General features: G+C 44.2%; 1 protein-coding gene across 2 annotated transcripts in view; it reads right to left on the bottom strand.

The window, feature by feature from the left end:
* Positions 1-16,525, bottom strand: part of VEZF1 (vascular endothelial zinc finger 1) — a 35,399-nt gene extending 18,874 nt beyond the window's left edge. For both annotated transcript variants that reach the window (XM_063452976.1, XM_063452981.1), the window contains exon 1: positions 16,340-16,525. In XM_063452976.1, the coding sequence (XP_063309046.1) occupies positions 16,340-16,372 (33 nt within the window). In that variant the 5' untranslated portion in view covers positions 16,373-16,525. The remainder of the gene's footprint in view (positions 1-16,339) is intronic.
* Positions 16,526-21,063: the final 4,538 nt, after the last annotated feature.

Here is a 21,063-nt window from a genome sequence, read left to right as displayed (position 1 = left end):
AGAGAAATTTGCACTTTTATGTAAATCTGACAACCAGTTCTGTTATTTCTTAGATGTATAGCTTAATCCAGCTAAACTCAAGAGGGAGTTGCTCAGAGCTCCTGTAAAGACTTCTCATTGGGATGCATTTGGGAAGTCTGTGATTGGACAGTTACAGAATGTCTGGGCTGAGTTACACAGAGAGAACGTACAAAGGCATCAAACAATAGATCTGCAAGTGGTGTTTAGATATTTCCCCTACTGAACAGGAATTTTTACTTTGTATATGGGCACTGGAGTGTCCCTAAAAGCAAATATGTAAATATCTGGATATTTCAACTGACCGATCCATTCAGCAGTTTACCCTGATTATACTTCCTTTTTGGGTCCTGGAATCCACTTTATTTATGACAGTTTAACAGTCCTTCCGGGTTATTTCTAAGCACTGCCATCTTCAAGTATCTCTCTAGACTTCAGGTGACTATCGATAGCGCAAGAGTCAGTTGGGAGGACTAGTGATGTGCTACTACAGATGTCATTATATGGAGAGAGAAGGCAAGGTTAACAAATCTAGGAGCCAGATTTAAAAAAATATATATATATATATATATAAAAATTCTTGAAGGGACACTATAATCACCAGATCCATTAAAGCTTAAAGTAGTCGGTCTGGTATCTAATGCCTGTCCCTGCAGTCTTTTTTTTTCAATGTAAACACTGCCTTTTCAAAGAAAAGGCGTTTTCAATGCTGCCTAGGAACAACTCTAGTGGCAGTCACTCAGACGACAACTAGAGGGGCTTCTTAGTCCAGTGCTCCCTAATGTGCAGTGTCTCCAAGCTCTGCATGGATTACCTCTACTAAGCTAAGCCCTGCCATACATGGTAGGCTCATTGGCTGAGAGCATCAGCTGAGTAATCTCAGTCAATGAGCTAAGCCATGAACCAACAGGTTGTGCTCGGCCCAGAAGCTTCTGGTAACAGGAGGCGGTGACCAGAAAACCTCATTTGCAAACAGTTTAACTATTTAACCAAGTGGTTCTGGCACCATAACCACTACAAAGGCCTATTGAGCTTGGTGTGTCCCTTTAATACGAATTAAGAAATAAGTCATATACATGAAATACAAAACATTTCCGTGCCCAAAGCACTGAAAACCCCATTGTTTACACAGACAAACATATTTCATTTACAGCATACTAGAGTTTGAATGGACTGATGTCGACCACTCAGTTTCTGTACTCCCTACACAGCCCTAACAGCATCGGCTAACAGGTTACTAGAGCAACCACAGCACATGCACTATGTTTGCTATGGATGAAGAGCTGAAATATTGCTTGTGTGAGGTCTCTTCTGCTCTCCTTGTCACTCTATTTTTAGGCATGCCTATGCCCTCTGTATCATCACTTTACTGAACTTAAATTTAACTCCATTAGAAATACATTTCTAACACTAGAGTGTTACATTTTACTTTTAAATTATTGGGCCTTCCCACATATCTAAAAGAGAAAAAAAAATGGACTTCTCTCTAATACAGTAACGAGAGGGTCTAACTGCAGCGCCTCCTCACAGAGATCACCACTACCTGCAATATCCTGAACAAGCCAATTCTTCTTATAGAGAAGCACTGAAAGAACCATGCAATCCTTTTCATAGAGAATTATCTGCAAGACACCTTTACTTTCTCTAACTGCATAGAGCAAGCATGTCAAACTCAAAAATCTAGCACGGGCCAAATAAACAAGGTTTAAGTTTATGTGTGTCCCGCAAAAAACAAAAAAAAACCCTTAAATTTTCATAGGAACGTAAGTTTATTTTGAAAAGTATTGTATTGTAAAAAAAAAAAAAAAAAAAAAAAAAAAAAAGAAGCATCACCACCTCTACTAAATCTCAGTTCCCACACTACTAAATCCCAACAAGTAGACTCCACTCACATTGCCGCTGCCAGTATGCGTCTCTGGAGTGCGGCCTCTGGTATGCCCCAAATGGCGTCATCCATACCCTGTGCCAAAGCGGATGCTCACGCTACTTCTTGAAACCCTGTGAAGGTGGAGCACGTTGATGTCACATCAGAATGTGACGTTGCGTGCCTCTGTGCACCTCCAGGTAATCCACTGTCCAGCTGCAGCCATCGCAACACAGAGACACTCACAGACAGACAGACACCATTCCCAGTGGTCCAGTGGGGATCTATCTGGAGATCTCCTTTCTGCTCCTCACTGCTCCCTCGTTCCTTCCCCGGCCTGGTAAATTTTAGCAGAGTAAGCACCTGCAATGTGGAGAAAGCAGGTGCCTACTCTGCTTTAACACCAAGCATGTACTCGCAGCTCACCAGGCCGCATGCCGCTTGGCGTAGAATAATGGAACCCTTACAGTGGTTCAAGACAAACCAATGTCCAGGGGTTATAAAAGGACCAATTTGACACACACACACACACACACACAATAAGCCTGATAAAGCTGCCTTGACACTTTGGTAGGTATATGTGGTCCAAATAAAGTGAATTCCACTTCTTCAAAGATGATAATTATATTTATTGATGAAAATAAAAATTATAGTACAAATAAAAGCAACACAATACTTGCTATAAAACAAAAATGCCAATATGACTTCTTAAATTGCAATAATCCTGGCTCTTCTCTTCTTGCTTATATCCCACTTTTTATTGCTGTGATTGCGCTCTTCTTTCAATGTCTGGTCCACTCCTTATCTGTGTTTGGGATGAACGTAGTGTTCCATCAATCCTATATTCTGTTTCTGGGTTTTTGATCCTTATGTCATTTCCTGTTCGGTTACAAGTGTCCTTGGATTGCAACCTGTGTTCTACTTGTTCGATTCTGAAGACTCAGAATGTGGTGGAATCTCGGTAAAAATAAATTTAGTAGGCCGAGATTACCACGTGGCATGTGTACGTGCATATGCTGACGTATCGATCAGTTGGTTGCACGAGGCAAGATACGATCAGTAGTGTACGGAGCATGTGCGAGAATACAGGATGTAGTATTCCCCTCCTCCATTGTGCTGGACAAGCCATGCGGTCAAACAGGAAGTTAATTCTTATTTGTATTGATTGGTCAAGAGAATGTGCGGGTGGAGCTTAATATGGGAGGAGTTATGTGCCTATATAAGGAGCCTGCACTATTGTCCGGGGCTCAGAACTTGCTGTATTTTGGTGACATTAGTCCCTCTGAGACCCGATCGGTGAACCGAATAAAGAATCTCTTCCTTCCTGAAGAAACCTGTGTCCATCTCTCTGTGATTGGCTTCCGTCAGTTTCTCCGGTATCAAGAATACTATAATGCTTTATACTTCTGGCATATCAAGTACAACAATCATTATTACATATATGTTGGAAAACAAATCACAAAAATATGTATACAATGAAACCTAATATCAATAAAACATGTTTAAAAAAATAAATAAATAAAATAAAAATTTAGTTCAAAGTCACTTTAAATAATACCTCAATGTCCACTTCAAGTTCACTTATAAATAGATTTAAGAGAAGTGGACCCAGGACAGAACCATGAAGCAATCCACTTACCACTTTTGTCCAACCTGCACATTTTCCATTTTCTCTCTGCACTATTTTTAAGCCAGTGTTGTATCCAAGATTGAGATTGACCTAGTAGAATAAGCCAGCAGCAAAGGAGGAGGTGACTTGTCTTATGAATAGTATGCCATGGAAATCGTCTCTTAAATCCAAGTGGCTCTTGAAGCCATATTACCATTAGCGCCATCTTGATATAGGGTGCAAAGATACTCTGATCTGTGAAACTCCTTAGTTATATCAAGGTTGACCGAACGAGCCTGTATCACATCTAGTGAATGAAGTTTCGATTTTAAATTGGAAAGGAAGACCATCAAACATACAACGTATGTTGAAGCCAAAAGAGGTTACATGGTAATCTAGGAAGGGGTAAATTCAAATTAAATAGCTTTGAACAAATTAGAGAAGAACCCTGCAAGGGATCAAATCTTGATAGATTACGATCGTATCTAAAATGCTCTAAAAACAAGTTACAATTTTATTTATTAGATTAAAGGGACACTATAGTCACCCAGACCACTTCAGCTCAATGAAGTGGTCTGGGTGCCAAGGTCCCTCAGGTTTTAACCCTTCAGATGCAAACATAGCAGTTTCAGAGAAACTACTATGTTTACAATAGGGTTAATCCAGCCTCTAGTGGCTGTCTCACTGTGAAAAATCACAGTAAGAAGAAGCTGACGTCCATTGGAAAGCTTTGAGAAATGCTTTCCTATGGACTGTTTGAATGCGGGCGGCTCTTGCCGCGCATGCAAAGCTGACGTCGGGAGGAGGAGGAGGAGAGTTCACCAGGGCCGAGGGAGCCCGGCACTGGAGAAAGGAAAGTGTGTAACCCCTTCAGCCCGGCGCGCAAAGCGTCCATAGGAAAGCATTGAGAAATGATTTTCTATGGACACTTTGAATGCGCGTGCGGCACTTGCTGCGCATGCGCATTTGGCTCCGCTGACAGACGGGGGAGGAGAGGTCACCAGCGCCAAAGGAGCCTGGGGCTGGAATAAGGTAAGCTGCTGAAGGGGTTTTAACCCCTTCAGTGCCAAGGGAGGGGGAACCTGAGGGTGGGGGCACCCTCAGGGCACTATAGTGTCAGGAAAACAGCTTTGTTTTCCTGACACTATAGTGATCCTTTAAAAGAACACTATACACTATAGGCCCAGGAACACAAACCTGTATTCTTGACCCTATAGTGTTAAAACCACAATTTAGCCCACCTCCAGTCCCCCCAAATATAGCAAAATCTTACATTTATTTCAGTTTGCTTCTGCTGTCTGCCCCTGATCAGCCTGCCTGGCTGACATCAGAAGTGGGAATCTCAGCCAATCACAATGCTTTCACATAGGAAAGCATTGGATTGGCTGAGATTGTCAAGGAGACAGATCGGGGCAGAGCCCAAATAAGCCAAATAACCCTGACCAATCAGCATTTCCTCATAGAGATGCATTGAATCAATTAATCTCTATGAGGAAAGTTCAGAAGGTGGAGACACTGAATGGCAGTTCTGCGCACCAGGAAGCCCCTCTACGAGCCATCTGAGTGGCCAGTGGGTGTATCTGTATCCCTAGGCTGTAATGTAAACACTGTCTTTTCTCTGAAAACGGTTTACTCCATAAAGCCTGAAGGGAATGATTATACTGACCAGAACAAATACAATATGCTGTAGTTGTTCTGGTGACTATAGTGTCGCTTTAAGGGTGTGTCCTAGTCTTTTTTTAAATTAGACATTTATAAGCATCTATTGAAGCTTAAAATAGTTTTAAGAAATGGAACATTCCAAAATTATTAATCTATGTGGGATTAAAGTATTGAAATAAAAATAAAAATGTCTGCCATTACAATTTATTTTTTAAATTTTTTAATGCACAAAAAAAAATATTTTCTGGAGTGATTATGGGCATTTTAAGACAGGTGTGTTCAACCCGCGGGCGGCCTGGAACCGCTAGTAAGGAGACCCGGTAGCACTCCGGGATGCCAGGCGGCGAAGGAGGCAGGGAATCTTTTACATACTGAGCTCCTCCTGCACAACTCCCTCACACGCCTAACAGTGAGCTGACTGCTGGGATGAGGTAATCCTATGTATAGGCCTGTGTTTAGTAGATGGCTCCCTAATTTGGTATACTTAAATATGGCAATTCTACATAAGGATAACAAACCAGAGAGCTATATTGTGCAGCCGAAGACAATTCCTCTTCGCACATATTACACGTTTAGAAAAACATTTTAAAGGGACACTTTAGGCATCAAGTCCACTTCAGCAAATTGAAGTGGTCTGGGTGCAATGTGCCTTTTGCACCTAGTGCTGCAATGTAAAAAGGAGGCAGAGATAGCTACAGTGCCAGGAATACAGTTTTGATCTTTGATTTTAACCCCTTAAGGACCGGACTGTTTTTGCGATGTTGTACATTTGCGACCAGGCCTCTTTTTACACTTTTGTGTTGTTTGTGTTTAGCTGTCATTTTCCGCTCTCTCATTTACTGTTTCTATACAAAATTATATATTGGGGTTTTTTGTTTTTTTTTTAGGACAAAAAGGGCTTTCTTTACATACCATTTATATAATCTCATGTAATTTAATTTAAAAAAAAAAATACATGTATTTTGACTTTTACTTGAAAATTATTTTACTCATCTACTCAAAGTTTTGTCCTGAGTTTAAAAATACCCAGTGTTTACATGCTTTTTTTTGCAAGTTATAGGGCTACAAGTACAAGTAGGATATTGCGGTTTCAAAACATACATTTGTAAAATTTATCAATAGTGACATTGTAACACTTCTCTGTCATAAATCTGTTCGCTGTTTGTGTGTTAAAAATGCAAAAAAAAGTCACTTTCACTGACAATATCATTGCTGTGATATGTTTTACTGTTTTGAATCAATAATATTTGTGTTCCGCGAAGTCTCCCGAGTAAAACAGTACCCCCCATGTACAGGTTTTAGGGTGTCATAGAAAGTTACAGGGTAAAATACAGTGCTAGCAAATTAAATTCTCCGGACTGTCGGCCTGGGTTGTCAGGCAGGTCCCTCAAATTGCAATCAATAAAATTACTTAATTACATAAATACGCACGTAGAATTTAAATATATATGCATATTTATATATTTGAAGTCTACGTGTATATTTATATAATTATTTGTGCAATTTTGTATATGGACATATGTATATTTCCTATTATTTTTATTTATATATACATAGATATATACACAATTTCATTCTAAGTGTATTTTGATATAAATATATATTAATATCAAAATACAGTTAGAATAAAATTTCATATAGATATAATTTTTTTATATAATTTACTTATTTGTAATATATATATATATATACACACACACACACACTAAATATAATCATATATATATATATATATATATATATAATTATATATGTTGGCGCTATATAAAATCGCAATAATAATATATACACGTGTGTAATTTAATTATAAGTGTATTTTTATATACTAATATAAAAATACACTTAGTAAGACATAATATATATACACACACACACACACACACACTAAACAATACACAAGATCCAGCGCACTCTCCTATCTACTAAACAGCAACTTCAATGTTGACAGATTTTATTAGTTTTTAAAAGTTTTTTTAAAAACACCTAATCTAGGCAAAAAAATAAATAAATAATGGGGATTTAGTTACCGTATATACTCGAGTATAAGCCGAGTTTTTCAGCACATTTTTTGTGCTGAAAAACCCCAACTCGGCTTATACTCGAGTCAGAGTCTGTATTATGGCAATGCAAATTGCCATAATACAGACTCTGACTCGAGTATAAGCCGAGTTGGGGTTTTTCAGGCAACCATTTTACCACCAATCTATGCCAAATTAAAAAAAATAAAAACTGTGCCTTTTTTTGACACATAGCAATTTAAGAATACATGTACTGAGAACTTTAAGAGTTACTGCCAAAGAACACCCCAATATGTGTTCAGCCACAGTACAGTGATACCACCCATGTATAGGTGTGTCGAGTTCTCTGGGGGCTAAAAGACCTTATTTGGAGGGTGCGCATTCCAGTTTTCCAACTTGGAATTTTCACAGCTGGTCATCATGCACCCATGTCCTATTTGGGACATTTTTGAAGCCGTCCAATGTAATTTCCCCCCCCAACAACCCATATATATTTTGTGTTATTTTTCTCTCACAGTGTACTTTAGGCATTGATTCTCAGTTCCTGTTATGTGTTACTGACAAAGAACACCCCAATATGTGTTAAGCAACATCTGAGTACAACAGTGCTTCCAATGTACAGGTTGTATGGGTTTTTGCAAACTTACAGGGGTCAAATGTAGGGCTTTCCCAATTTCCATGTTTGCACATTGAAATTTGCCAGATTGGTTTGCCAGGCCTGCCTATATTACCTTAGAGACATCTTTGCAGCCCAGAAATGAAAATTAACCCCAATGACATACCATTTGAAAAATTAGAAAACCCAGGTTATTCAAAATGGGGTATGTCCAGTCTTTTGTAGTAACCACAAACTCTTGCCAAAGTTATGCATATTTGTTCTTTTTTTTCCACACAAAAAAAATTCACTTTTACTGTTGATTTCATCGTCGTGATAAGATTTACTGTTTTAAACACTCATTTGTGTTCAGCTTAGTCTCTAGAGTATAACAATAACCCCTCCCCTCATGTAAAGGTTTTATGGTGTTTTGGAAAGTTACCCGGTTAAATATAGGGCTTGCCAATTAAATTCTCTAGACTGTCTGCCTGGGTTGTCATGTACACAAACACACACTTTTATCCTATATGTATAATAGATTAGAAGTAAAGCATTTTATAATACATTATACATATATATGCATTATATATGTATAATATATTTTTAAAATGCTTCATAGACTCCTATTGCAGCGATGTGATCAGCATCGGCAGTCCCCCCAGACTGTGATCGCTGCGGATCGCCAGTCCAGGGCTCCTATTTTCCTTAACTGTTTTTTACCTAGTACGTCCACGGTCGTTAAGGGAATATATGTATTTAGAACATTCTAAAACATATTTTGATTTAAATATGTAAATATTTTCACACACACACACACACACACACACACACACGATTCCTTGCACTCACGCTTTCCCTGGTAATGCCGGGTGCAGAAGCCAACTGGCTGATTTCACATAAAATATCCGAAATGATGGCTGCACTCCTCGGTCTTCATTTAAAATCCAAGTAACTTTATTGCGTATACATTAAAAATATAGATTGGGGGCGGGGCCTGACTGTAAAAAGGAGCAGACGTGTGTTGCTGAAGCTCCTGCAGCCCCACGCAAAGCAACTCGAATTCCACTAAGCAGAACCTGTGACCCGACTTTCTTTGAGTGCCAAGTGACTCGGGACGCTGAGACCTACAGAATGACACCTCTCCCGAGTTTGTACGCCAAAGTCCTGACTATGCAGCCATTGAGGCCTACACACGAGGCGGACACGGGGGAGGCGGCCGCTCTACAGTCGTCCCAAAGCACTGACAAGCACAGATCAAGCCTCCGTCCCCACACACACACGACGGCACACCAAGGGGTCGGGAACAGAAGGCCAGGAAAAGGGGCACAGAAGTTCTCCCGGACTCCCCAACAAAGGCGTCCAGGCAACAGAGAGAGGCTGAATTAAAGGCTGCTGCTCGGAGACACACTGGGGGCAAAAGTGGTACGGGAGCAACAACCCGAAAGAAGGCAACGCAAGCTTGCAAACAGCAAAGGCCACACCGCCTACAAACAATGGCGATACCACAACCCCGGAGAATCACAGCACAATATGGCCGATGGGTAATGCCGGAAAAAGCAGCAACCCCAGAGCACTTGCAGCGGACCCACAGCGGCTCACAACTACAGCCAAAAGTAAGACCTACGACCGGGACTGTGACTTAACCAATGAACGAACCACGCCACCCCACGGAAGACACAGCTGCCTGCACTTTTGGATCACCGAAAGCGAGACACAGAGCACCATACCGGGACGTCATTGTCGCCCCGCAAGGCATCGGCTGACAGCAGCATTACCTAGGACCCTGGGGACTCTCTTTGTTTACTTTCTCACTGCCCATTTTAGTTTTACTTTCTATGTTTATGCCAGCCTTGCGGTCACCTGTGAACTGGATCACTTATTAGACCACCATAGTCAGTAAATTCACTGTATTGTATAACCTACAGCTATGTTTGAACCATAACGTTGATAATCCGATACTATGACACCCCCACTCTGTGTCTATCCCTTGGCCCTCCTTTCCTGTCAGGCTCCTCTTGATCCTTAAAGGGACACCCCAGGCACCGAGACCACTTCTGCTCATTGGAGTGGTCTGGGTGCCAACTCCCACTACCCTTAACCCTGCAAGTGTAATTATTGCAGTTTTTCATAAACTGCAATAATTACATTGCAGGGTTAACTCCCCCTCTAGTGGACAGCCACTAGAGGGAACTTCCTGGTCCATAGCACAGGAAACCTGTGCTAGAGCGTCGCTGTGTGAGGACCTCCAGCGTCGCTCAAAACCCCATAGGAAAGCATTGAAATTATTTTTCAATGCTTTCCTATGGGGAGACGTAATGCGCATGCGCGGCATTTCTGCGCACGCGCATTAGGTCGTCTCGGCCGGTGGGCGAGATCAGTCTCGCCCACCGGCCGACGCAATCACAAGGAGGAGCGTCGCGGAGGAGGAGACAGCGGCGAGGGACATCGCCGCTGCCTCAGGTAAATCACTGAAGGGGTTTTCACCCCTTCAGTAACCGGGGATTGGTGGGTGGGAGGGAGAGGGACCCTCTAGTGCCAGGAAAACAGATCGTTTTCCTGGCACCGGAGTTTCCCCTTTAACTAAAGCGAGCACCCAAGCAGTTGTAAATATGGCATAAGTATACCTGTTTGACCTCCTCAGGACCGCAAAGTCATGTAGTTAACATGATTGTAAACGTGACCTAACGTCTCATAAGCTTGTCTAGCTTAGCATGTCTAAACCAACTCATCGATGTTATGTAGTTAGTTACTCTCATGTTTTCCTAAAAGTAAAATGTGCTGTTTAATCTGCCACACTTTAAAATACTAAAATGTTATGAAAAAGCCTGTAGTAGCTGTTGTGGCTCTACAAGCCTGTTACCTCATGCACAATAAAAAAAAAAAAATTAAAAAAACCCTTGCCCCTCCACACCCGCTTCGACCACTGAATACCCACCCGGGCCGGAGGTCCCACGAAGCTTCGGCCACCACGCCGGAAGCCCGCCCACCGCCAGCGGCAACAAAACACCAGGGCCACCCACAAGACCCGGCTCACATAGACGTCCGAGTCTGTGGCAAGCAGAAGCCGACCCCACAAGAGGCCTGGGCTGGGGAAAAGCCCTCCCTTCCTCACAATCACTCAGCACCCTTCGTCCACGCTCCAACAGCCACACGACCCAATAAAGGAATAGACTGAAGCAGCGGCCTGTACGCTGGCCTCACATGCAAGACCGGACACCTGCAGTATTGCTCATTATCCAGACGGACACTGACCCTCTGCGACCAAGCCAATTGACCCAAAGCCGTACCACTTCAAGCAACATCTATTAGCCAGTGACTCTCTACCAGTTAGCTACCCTTCTGTCCATCATCACACCAGCAGTGCCAGGACTACAGTGCCGCAAGTATACTTTATCCGGCTGACCCAGCGACCCACTGCCCCCTGGTGGTTAAATTCAATCAGCTAGAGAAACCTGCATCTGATATTATTCTGCATAAGCCTGAAACTAAACAATCAGACAACCACTGCTCAACTAAGCATGCATAGAATAGCTGTAAACGTTTTACTCATTGGCACTAAGCTTGTTATATTGTTTTAACTAACTAAGCATGATAATTACTACTCAAACACTTGTTTACCAAATCGTTACCCTTTCTATTTTAAAAAATATATGCAAACCAAACATGCCACAATATTGTTATGTTATGACCATAAAAATCGAGCCTGCTGAAGCTGTTGTGGCGATACAGGCACTGTTGTACCCACCTGCATATCAAAAATAAAGAATAAAAAAATATATATATAGAGATCAACGTTTCAGCCCCATTCTGGGCTTTCCTCAGGATCAGAAAATACAGCAACGCTCTGACCCCGCAGCTCTCGCGAGACTTACACTGGGAGCTGACAGGGGAGCTGACCGGACCGGCGCGGAGGAGAAGGGAGCTGACAGGAGCTGCAGGAAAGGTAAGTAAACACTTCCTGCCAGCCCCTTGTCTGTATTACTATGTATTAATAGACATTGACTCGAGTAGAAGTCGAGTTGGGGTTTTTCAGCACAAAAAATGTGCTGAAAAACGCAACTTATACTCGAGTATATACGGTAAGTATATTTTATTTTAATCTATATAAATATATAAAATTAAAATAAAACACACACACAGAGCAGAGCAGAGCCATGGGAGCAGCTCAGAAACAAGGATAAACTCTCAGCATGGAGGCACTGAACGTTTCCCATAGAGGTGCATTGTTTCAATGCATCTCTGAGGTGATGCAGATTGGCACAGCGTTTTGAGCATGCAGAATAGCCTCTCAATGCTTTCCTATGGGAAAGCATTGGAATGGCTGAGATCATCAAGCTTGATTATCTCAGCCATGGAGGCAAGGTCAGCCACGGCAAGACCAGTACAGCATAGAAAAAAAAAAGGTGAGCAAAAAAACACCTTTTCCATGTGATTGGAGGGGAGGCAGTCACCTAAACAGACACACACTGACAGACAAATTATTTGTTTTAGTTCAATTTAAGACCACCCAGCCTCCCTACCTTTGAAACGAATATTTTCCTTGGGGTTCAGTCTGGCTGCTGAAATCTTCAAGCTCTTCTTGGTCTGCTCTCTTGCATGCGGTTTAGCGATGTCGGGGCCAGAAGGATGTCATATTCTGGCTCCCCACGTGACAGCAGTGCGCAAAGAATATTACAGCTCCCTTGCTGCCCATTTACATTCTGGGCTGCCGACGCAGTGTAAACAGGCTAACAAATCCCAGGTGCCTGGACAAAATGCCTATCGCCGTGGTGCCTGGGATTTGTCTACCTATTAGCTTCAAATGAAAGTTATTTAGGATAAACAAAGGACTCTTGCAAAGTGGTGGCAGTTATTGTTCTACTCTAGTGTCAATCTGATGTTAGTTTGCTGCAACTTTATGCATGGTCGGCAAATAGAGTTACGGTAATCAGAGTCCTATTAAAGGAACACTCCAAACACCACAAGCGCTTTAACGCAGAGTAGGGCTTATATTCCTTTGGAGTGTCTTGGCATCCATCTAATTAAAGCAGTCAACCTGTTTGCTAACAGCTGTCTGATGCAGCTGGAAGGTGTCTCATGAGCCAAGCCTAGCATTACAGTTTACAGCAGGGGTTATCAATCTTCGGCACTCCAGATGTGCTTTTCCAGACATAATGCTGGCAAAGCATCAAATGGAGATGTAGTCGACAATATCTGGAGTGCCGAAGGTTGCCTACATCTGGTTTAGAGCAATCTCCTGACACTAAGACAGTGAGCTAGCCTTGAATAGCTTAACTCAAAAATGATAAAAGATCCTAGCATCATCTTCCAGCACTAACTGCAGCAAGAGAAGAAGCAGGGGTTGGCAACCAGTGGACCAATGGTAAGAAATCAAATAGTCCAAAAACTTACATTGGTGGGTTTTCCAGGACCCTACTGGTACCGTAACCACTACAGCATGTTTGGTACTTGAAGTGTTCCTTTAATATAGTAGTATGCAATCTTCAACACTCCTGATATTGTGGACTACATCTCCCCTGATGCCTCCAAGAGCATTATAGGAGTTTATGTCCAACACATCTGGACAGCTAAAGGTTAACTAATCCCTGCTTTAAAACACCCTTCTACCCACACAAGCCACACTATTAACCGCCAAATCTTTTCTAGTATTTGGCCATAAAATATGCTACAGTCCTTCAAAAGAGTCACTCAGCTTTTGAATCTGACCATATTATGCCCTATAAATCCAACAGGTTATGGGATAAGTAGTATCCCACAACAGCAGTTTCACTCATCATATAACAAGCTGTAGCTCAAAATGGACAACAGCCATTCTGCACCCACAATCAGTTTATACTAAGTTCAGTGAACCAGACTGTGAGGAGACATGGCTTTACTCTGTTCGTGTAGTACATAGATCCTTAGGACCTCTTTGCGGAACCTGCACAAGTTTGGGGGGAAGAAACACAAAACAAAAAATAAAGAATGGAAAAATTTCCTGATTTGTGAGAACCAAAAAGCTTACAGTCGTGGCAATTATTTTCAATATCACTACAGTTAAAGGACCACTATAGTGCCAGGAAATCAACTTTAGGTACCCCCACCCTCAGGGTCCCACTTCCCCTGGGCTGTAGGGTTAAACACTTACCTTTCTCCGGCGCGCCGTGGCTCCCTCGGCGCTGGGGAGCTCTCCTCCATCTGCGCCGAATGCGCATGAGCGGCAAGAGCCGCGCGCGCAAACAGTCCATAGGAAAGCGCCTCTAGCGGCTATCAGTGAGAGCCACTAGAGGCTGGATTAACCCTCAGTGTAAACATAGTAGTTTCTATGAAACTGCTATGTTTAAAGCTGCAGAGTTAAAACTAGGGGGACCTGGCACCCAGAACACTTTATAGAGCTGAAGTGGTCTGGGTACCTATAGTGGCCCTTTAATAAAGTCTGCTGTTTTGCTTAGCTTGAAACTTTACAATGATTTCCTATAGATTGTAAGCTTGTTTGGGAAGGGTCCTCTTCAACCTATCGTTCCTGAAAGTTTTCTTGTACTTGGCCTATTGATACCGGTAGTTAAATCCCCCCTCTCATATTGTAAAGCACTACAGAATCTGTTGGCGCTATATAAATGGCAATAATAATAATGCACTTATATTTTAGTTGTACATAACATACACCTTTAACTTGTTATTTATCAAGAAATAAAAATTGACCATCAAATATAAAGTTATCTAGGATTGGTTATGTAATGTGTTTTAAATATTTTTTAAAAAGACACGCTTCAAGTTGTGTCCTTAAAAGTTTCTTCAATTGAAAACTATGTACTCATTGAAGAATGGAATGTTTATTTCCCTGATTGTGTGATTTGTTACAGTAAAACAGGAGAAAGAAACAAAGAAAAAGGCCACCCCCCCAGAAGCATCATGGAAAGGAGGCAAAGACATGCAATGGACCTTATACAATGCACCCCCAGAAATTTGCATTAATTTTATACAACACCAATCCAGTAAGTCTGTTGGCGCTATATAAAATATAGTGTATGGACCATAAAAGTGATATATATATATCATTTACACATTAAATACCAAAACAGAAAGGGACAATAGTGCTCTTTGTACTTCAGTTCCCCAGAGTGGATTCTAAACAGTTTTCTTTAACGTAACAAAACAAAAAATGTTTTAAATAGTATTCGTCCTAAGTTTCCAGTTTTACATCATCATTTACAGGGGGAAAACAAATTCATGTGCGGTAGCCTAAGTTCAATCTAAAATAGTGTACAAACATAACAGAGCATTCCATAAAATATAAACTAAATCCAACAGCTATGCATACTGACATACAAGATGAAATCCAAAAGCTCAACATACAAGATTACTTCTGTTGATATTTTTCTCCAAAACAAAACGATCAAAGAAAGCAGCGCGCCAGAAACTGAAATCTTGAAGGAGTTGAGTGACATACCCATTAACCAGCACTGCCGAGGGTGAGAAGGATCTGGGCTCCCAGTGAGCACACGCACATGAGTGACACAGCATATGAAGAACAATACATTCCCCCCCACTTCAACATACAAGGCTATGGGCTTCACAAAGGACATTCAACTAATAACGCTACAAGAGAAGAAACATGGAATGTAGTGTTTCACATGGAAAAATTTTAAAATAAGCATATGTATAAATCGGTTCTCTCCTGGCAATGTTGCAGCTTAAAATAAATTAAAAAAAAAAAAAAAAAGTACTGTGCAATTTTGGAGTTTTTTTCCCCCTCTTAAGGGGTGGCAAATGTCCAGCAGCATTTTTTTAGGGGGGTGGTCTGGAGCAGTGTAGACCACCACAGTAGATTAGATCAGCTATGTGGACAGCATCGCAATAGGTCATAATATTAAATCAGGAGCCATTAACCATGCACCGCTATACACTGCAGTTTTAGGAGCTTAAAAGCTTGTTGGTTTTGTTCCGATCAAATAATTCTCTGCTTTACTACATACACAATATATAAATAAATAAAACACACAGTGTGCACAAATCAATTTACACACACACACTGTTCTGTTGTTACTTAGTATTATTGTTTATTTTGAATTAATTTACAGTCGATATTGTAGCTCCAGGTTGATCCAGTAAATCGTGCCCCCCATAAGCCACTGGTGACAGGCAGCTTGTAGTCTTGCTCTCCCCGCACGGTTACCGCCAGCACATCGCACTGTGATAGATAGCGAGAGGCAGCTCCCTGGCCCGGCACTCCGCTCTGAGAGGCCGTGTAGCAGCCACACTCCCCGCCTCTGCGCTCGGCGGAGCCGGCTGCTGCCTCCCCTGTGTGCCCGGGGAAGGAGGGAGGAGAGGGGGGAGGAGGAGGAGGTGGTGGTGGGGGCAGCTTGCTCCCGGGTGTCCCCGCTTCCCGGGGAGGGGAGTGGAGGGAGGCTGCAGCTCCGGCGGCGGTGGAGGAGGGGGTGGGGGGGCTGTCTGAGGGAAGAGTGGGAGGACGGGGGGGGGGGGGGTGTAATACCGCCGCCCTCACTATAAATATACCGAATTGTACGGCGAGAAATCACGGTGCGCGAAACACCCACCGTCACATAAAACACTTTATATCTCCCTCATCTTACCTGGAACAAGAAAGCGGTCCAGTTGGCCTCCATGGCGATTCCGGGGAAGGGGAGGGGAAAAAAAAAAAAAAAAAGAGGAGGGAGAATAGCTGCTGGGGAAAAAAAAGAGAGAAGAAGGAGGAAGGGGGGGGGGGAGAAAAATATCGGCTAAGTATCCTACATTAAACCTACAACAAAGCAGCTGAAAATATGGCAGCCCATAACAACTTCCGGTAACCTCTGGGAGAGACCATTCGGGAGGAGGGGGAGCGGGCTGCTGCGGCGGCGGACTCCGCCCTCACACATTGGCCGAGAATGGGGGGTAGGAGGATACCATGTGTCCCCACCAACCCCTCCTCCTCCTCCTCTGCTCTCTCTCTCTCCCGCCTTCTCAGCCGTCCGTCTTGCGCTCGATCAGACTAACCCCCCCTCTCTCTCCTCAGGGCGGTGATGGCGAGTGTAAATAAATCTCCCAAAGGAAAGCTTTGTGTATCTGGTTATTGTGTTGCTGTCTGCCCCTCCCCCCCCCGCGGCATTCTAGATGGCAGTGAGGAGGATGTGGCAAAATGGCCGCTCCGCCTGCCGCCACCGTGCTGTCTGTTAGCTAACCCCGCATTCACCAGCACACAAAATGAGTCCCAAAACACAAAGGCAGACGGCTGGCTGGGGGTGTATCCCCAGCCATTTTCTGAGCGCCCTTTGTGCAGTGTTTCCGCCATGTCGTGCCCTGCAGGACATGTTATCGCTCCCACACGGATATTTACATTCATTAATCGGTCGCCTTTTAGCGGTCATCTGTGTTTTTATTATAAAATAAGGTCCCAGAATGCGAGATGTTTCCTCACACGAATTTTTTTTTTTTTTTTGTAGTAACAAGTCGATGGCACTCTATAATGGGTGCAGAGTAGGTTACTAAAAGGGCAAGTCCAAAATAACAGGCAATTATCATTATTATTATTCATAGCTGATAATTCATTGCCTCAGGCCCGCCTGAAATTCATAGTCTGAAGCAGAGCATCTCCCTACCTCCAGCAGGTTATTCATGTTCTGTAAACATTCTGTAGGATGCATTATATATCCTTTTATGTTTTTAGCTTTTTAAGTCAGTCTGTAGTCTACAGCTTAATAAGCATTTTATTTATTTGTAGTAGGTAGGTGTATGTTCACTAATTTCCAGATTTTTGTGAAATAAATCTGAATGGCAAACGTGAGACTGTAGCTGACTTGTTGGAGAATTTTAACCAAATCCACTATTTTGGCCTCTGATTTTGCATTTAATTCGCTAAAGTTTGTGAAATTGTGAGGAATAGATGTACTTTTGGCAACACAGATTTATTTTCCCTCCTGTTACAGAACAGTGGCACTTGATTTTTTTTGTACATGCTTAATCATTTATATTTTAGAAATTACACTGTGTACCTAGATGTCCTGGCACTGCCAGTGCTTATCATACAAATTTATAGCATTTTTCACCTCTTTTTGCACTGGAAAGGATTACAGTTTCTGTATTTCTATTACACCACTTTTATTTTCATGTCGAAAATTAGGAAAGATGCACACATCATATACAATTGTGGAAAAATCTGACTGACTGAAGTGCTCTTGTGTTTTGGTATATTTAGATTTTTGCTCTGCTATTTGTGTGTGTGCGATGTATTTAATTTTATAGCATGACAGGAGGCTTCATATTTGCTTAAGTCTCTCTTTACTTGAACTCCACAGCAGCACATTAACATAGAGAGATAAACACCAAAGACAAAAACATAAGGTATCTAAATAAGGCTCCTCCTAAGCCACCATTTCCTCTTTCTTTGCTGCTCCGCAGACAGTACAGGTCAGAGTACCACTGCCGACTGTTTTACATGGGTGGCTGTTTGTTTATTATTCTTATTTCTATATTGTGGTTTCTTTTTATGTTTCTGTATTTGGGCTTTGGCCTTGTATTATATGTATTTTGGGGTTTTATCTGTCTTTTCACTTGTATTTGGGCGTTTACTCCTTTTGCCTGGTGCCCCCTTTTTTCCTTTGCCCTTTGTTTTGGGGCTTGTTTGCTTTCCCCTCTGCGGTTGGCGAGAAGCGTTTTTTCCGACCGCTTCTCGTGCCGCCATCGGGACCGCGGAGTAAGACTCCGGCGGTCCCACGTGTTTCTCGCGCTGATTCCCGCCCGCCTGCTTCGCCGCCGAGCGGGAATCCTTTTCTTTGCCTCCCTGCCTGCGTCCCCACTCGCTTGTTACTACCTCCGACCGGCGTGGGGACGGAGCAGGGTGTTGGTTTATTACCGCGGGTACCTCCGCGGCTAGGCACCCTCCCCCCCCTTGACCGCGTGGCCGGCCACGGGGGTGTGCGGCTCGCCGCTCAGTCTCTGCCGCACATACTGTTCTCCCTTAAGGGCGCAGTGCCCAAGTTATTCTTCATTTGATATAATTTTATTTATGTTACTGTAGTTTGGGGGTCTATCTTCTGGGTTCTTCTGGTTTCCTCTGGGCATGCTTAGGGTTCATATCTGACCCTACCTGCAGTTTGTTTCTTTAGTGCATGTGTTTTATTAATTTGCATGTCTTTGCTGTGGTCGCCCTTACTGCATGTCCCCTGGGATATAAGTGGTTTCCAGTCGTTCCACTACACGCTTGCTGCATGGGATCCGCTTAACATCACTGTGCTGCCATCTCACCCGGTTACACCTCTGCCCTACACGCACTGCATGTCAAGATATACCCGCACGTCTGCCACAGGGACCTATGCTCCTGCTTTGCATACCACTGGGCCGGTGCTGCCCGTGCCCAGGTATTGGCCTGCTTTGTCTGTGCCCTTATGATTGGCCTGCTTTGTCTGTGCCCCTATAATTGGCCTGCTTTGTCTGTGCCCCTTGATTGGCCTGCTTTGTCTGTGCCCCTTGATTGGCCTGCTTTGTCTGTGCCCCTTGATTGGCCTGCTTTGTCTGTGCCCCTTGATTGGCCTGCTTTGTCTGTGCCCCTTGATTGGCCTGCTTTGTCTGTGCCCCTTGATTGGCCTGCTTTGTCTGTGCCCCTTGATTGGCCTGCTTTGTCTGTGCCATATTACGCATGCTATTGATCTGACACCTCCTCCCCCTAGAACAAGTTTTGTTGAGCATGCGTTAATACTTGCCTCTGCCATACTAGGGGTGCTGCCCCTACTGCCTGCTACTGATACCTGTTCTCTGTCTCCTTAGGTATCACGTACCGTACCTCAGACGTCATGGAAGCTGCTGCGCAGGAGCAAAACTTGCAGGCATTGATTAATGCGGCTGTGGCCGCCTCTGTGGAGAAAGCCCTGGCGAGGGCTCTTCCTCAACCTCATGCTGACAGGGGTGCGAGAGGAACCCCCCTTTTGGCAGACGACTCGGCTGAGTCAGACTCTCAGGAAAGAGAGCAGGCAAGTGCACAAATGCGCTATTGGAAGGGTGAAGGCCCTGAACCACGCTCCCAGAAGGGCAAGGCTCTGGCGAAGCGACATGGTTCGAGGTTGTCAACCTCGCCGGCCAGGCGCCGTCGTATATCGGGCGCAGGGGAGGAGGCCTCCTTACCCCCCCCCCCTACTATGGCCGTGTTGGATGAGTGGCGGGCAAAACAGTCCCCTTCTGAGGAAGATGGAGATTGGGACGAGGACCGTGGGGATGGCCCCAGTTGGCGCTGGGAGGACAAAGACGCGCCAAGGACAGAGGCCCCCTAGGCGGTGCCGGAAGACGACACTTTTCTGGATGCTACGGGAGAACCCCTGTTTGACCCTCGGTCTATCCGACACCCCAGGTCCTCAGAATGGTCGTTGCCCGACCACTTGGCATTGTTTGTGCACTACTGGGTCCGCAGACCCCTTGAAGGGGAAGCCCGCAGGAAACAGGGCGGAATGCCCCAGACCCGTCCTGCCGGACAAGGTGGCAGCGACCCCGGAGTTTGACCCCTTGGTGGCCACGTATTTGACCCGGACGGGTCGGGACCCCAATAAAGAGGTGGAGCGGAGCCTCCGGTCCGCGCAAGATAAGCAGCTGGACGTGCTGGGACCCCTATGCAGGATGTTGGCCTTAGCGGACGAGGCCTACACGGAAGGTACGGCCCTGGATCCGGCTACCATGCGGGACTGGGCACTACGCTCCATTTGCCTACTAGGCAATGCCAATGTGGCCCTCTGCACCGAGCGCAGGAAGAGAGCTCTGTTCCGTATGGACAACAAACTGTCGGAACTAGGCTCCAAAGAATTGGGCCCCATGGCCCCTAAGGGTCTACTGTTCGGGGAACCCTTCATTAAGGAGCTACAGAAGCACGTCAACCTGTTTACCTCCCTGGATAAAGCTCAATCTTCCATTAAGAAGGTTTTTCGGCCGCAAACATCCCGGGTTTTTGGACGGGCTGGACGACAGCGGGGTCGTGTCTCCAGCCACGGCTGGTCCACGGGCCGCCACAGATCCCGTGGTCCGTCCTTCTTTCCATCCTACCACTCCAGAACCCCCTACGCTCAGAGGTAGCGGATACCGCGCCAGAGGACGGGCGAGATTTCCTGCAGGTGAGTACACCTCCTCCCACTTTTGTTCACCCTACTTTGCATGCGGGCAGACTGTTTCACTGCAGGGACAGGTGGCGGGAGGTGTCTTCAGATGTATGGTCCTTCAGACAGTACGGGGATATGTCATAGATTTCCACTCCCCTCCAACACAGGTTGGACCCCCATCATCGCAAGGGAACAACAGTCCTTGATAGATACAGAGGTTCGGGCACTGTTCGCCAAAGGCG

This window comes from Pelobates fuscus, chromosome 1 (genome assembly GCF_036172605.1).
Source record: "Pelobates fuscus isolate aPelFus1 chromosome 1, aPelFus1.pri, whole genome shotgun sequence".
Classification (NCBI taxonomy): Eukaryota; Metazoa; Chordata; class Amphibia; order Anura; family Pelobatidae; genus Pelobates; species Pelobates fuscus.
Note: the sequence above shows the minus strand (reverse complement) of the source record. Positions and strands in the feature narration are given on the sequence as shown.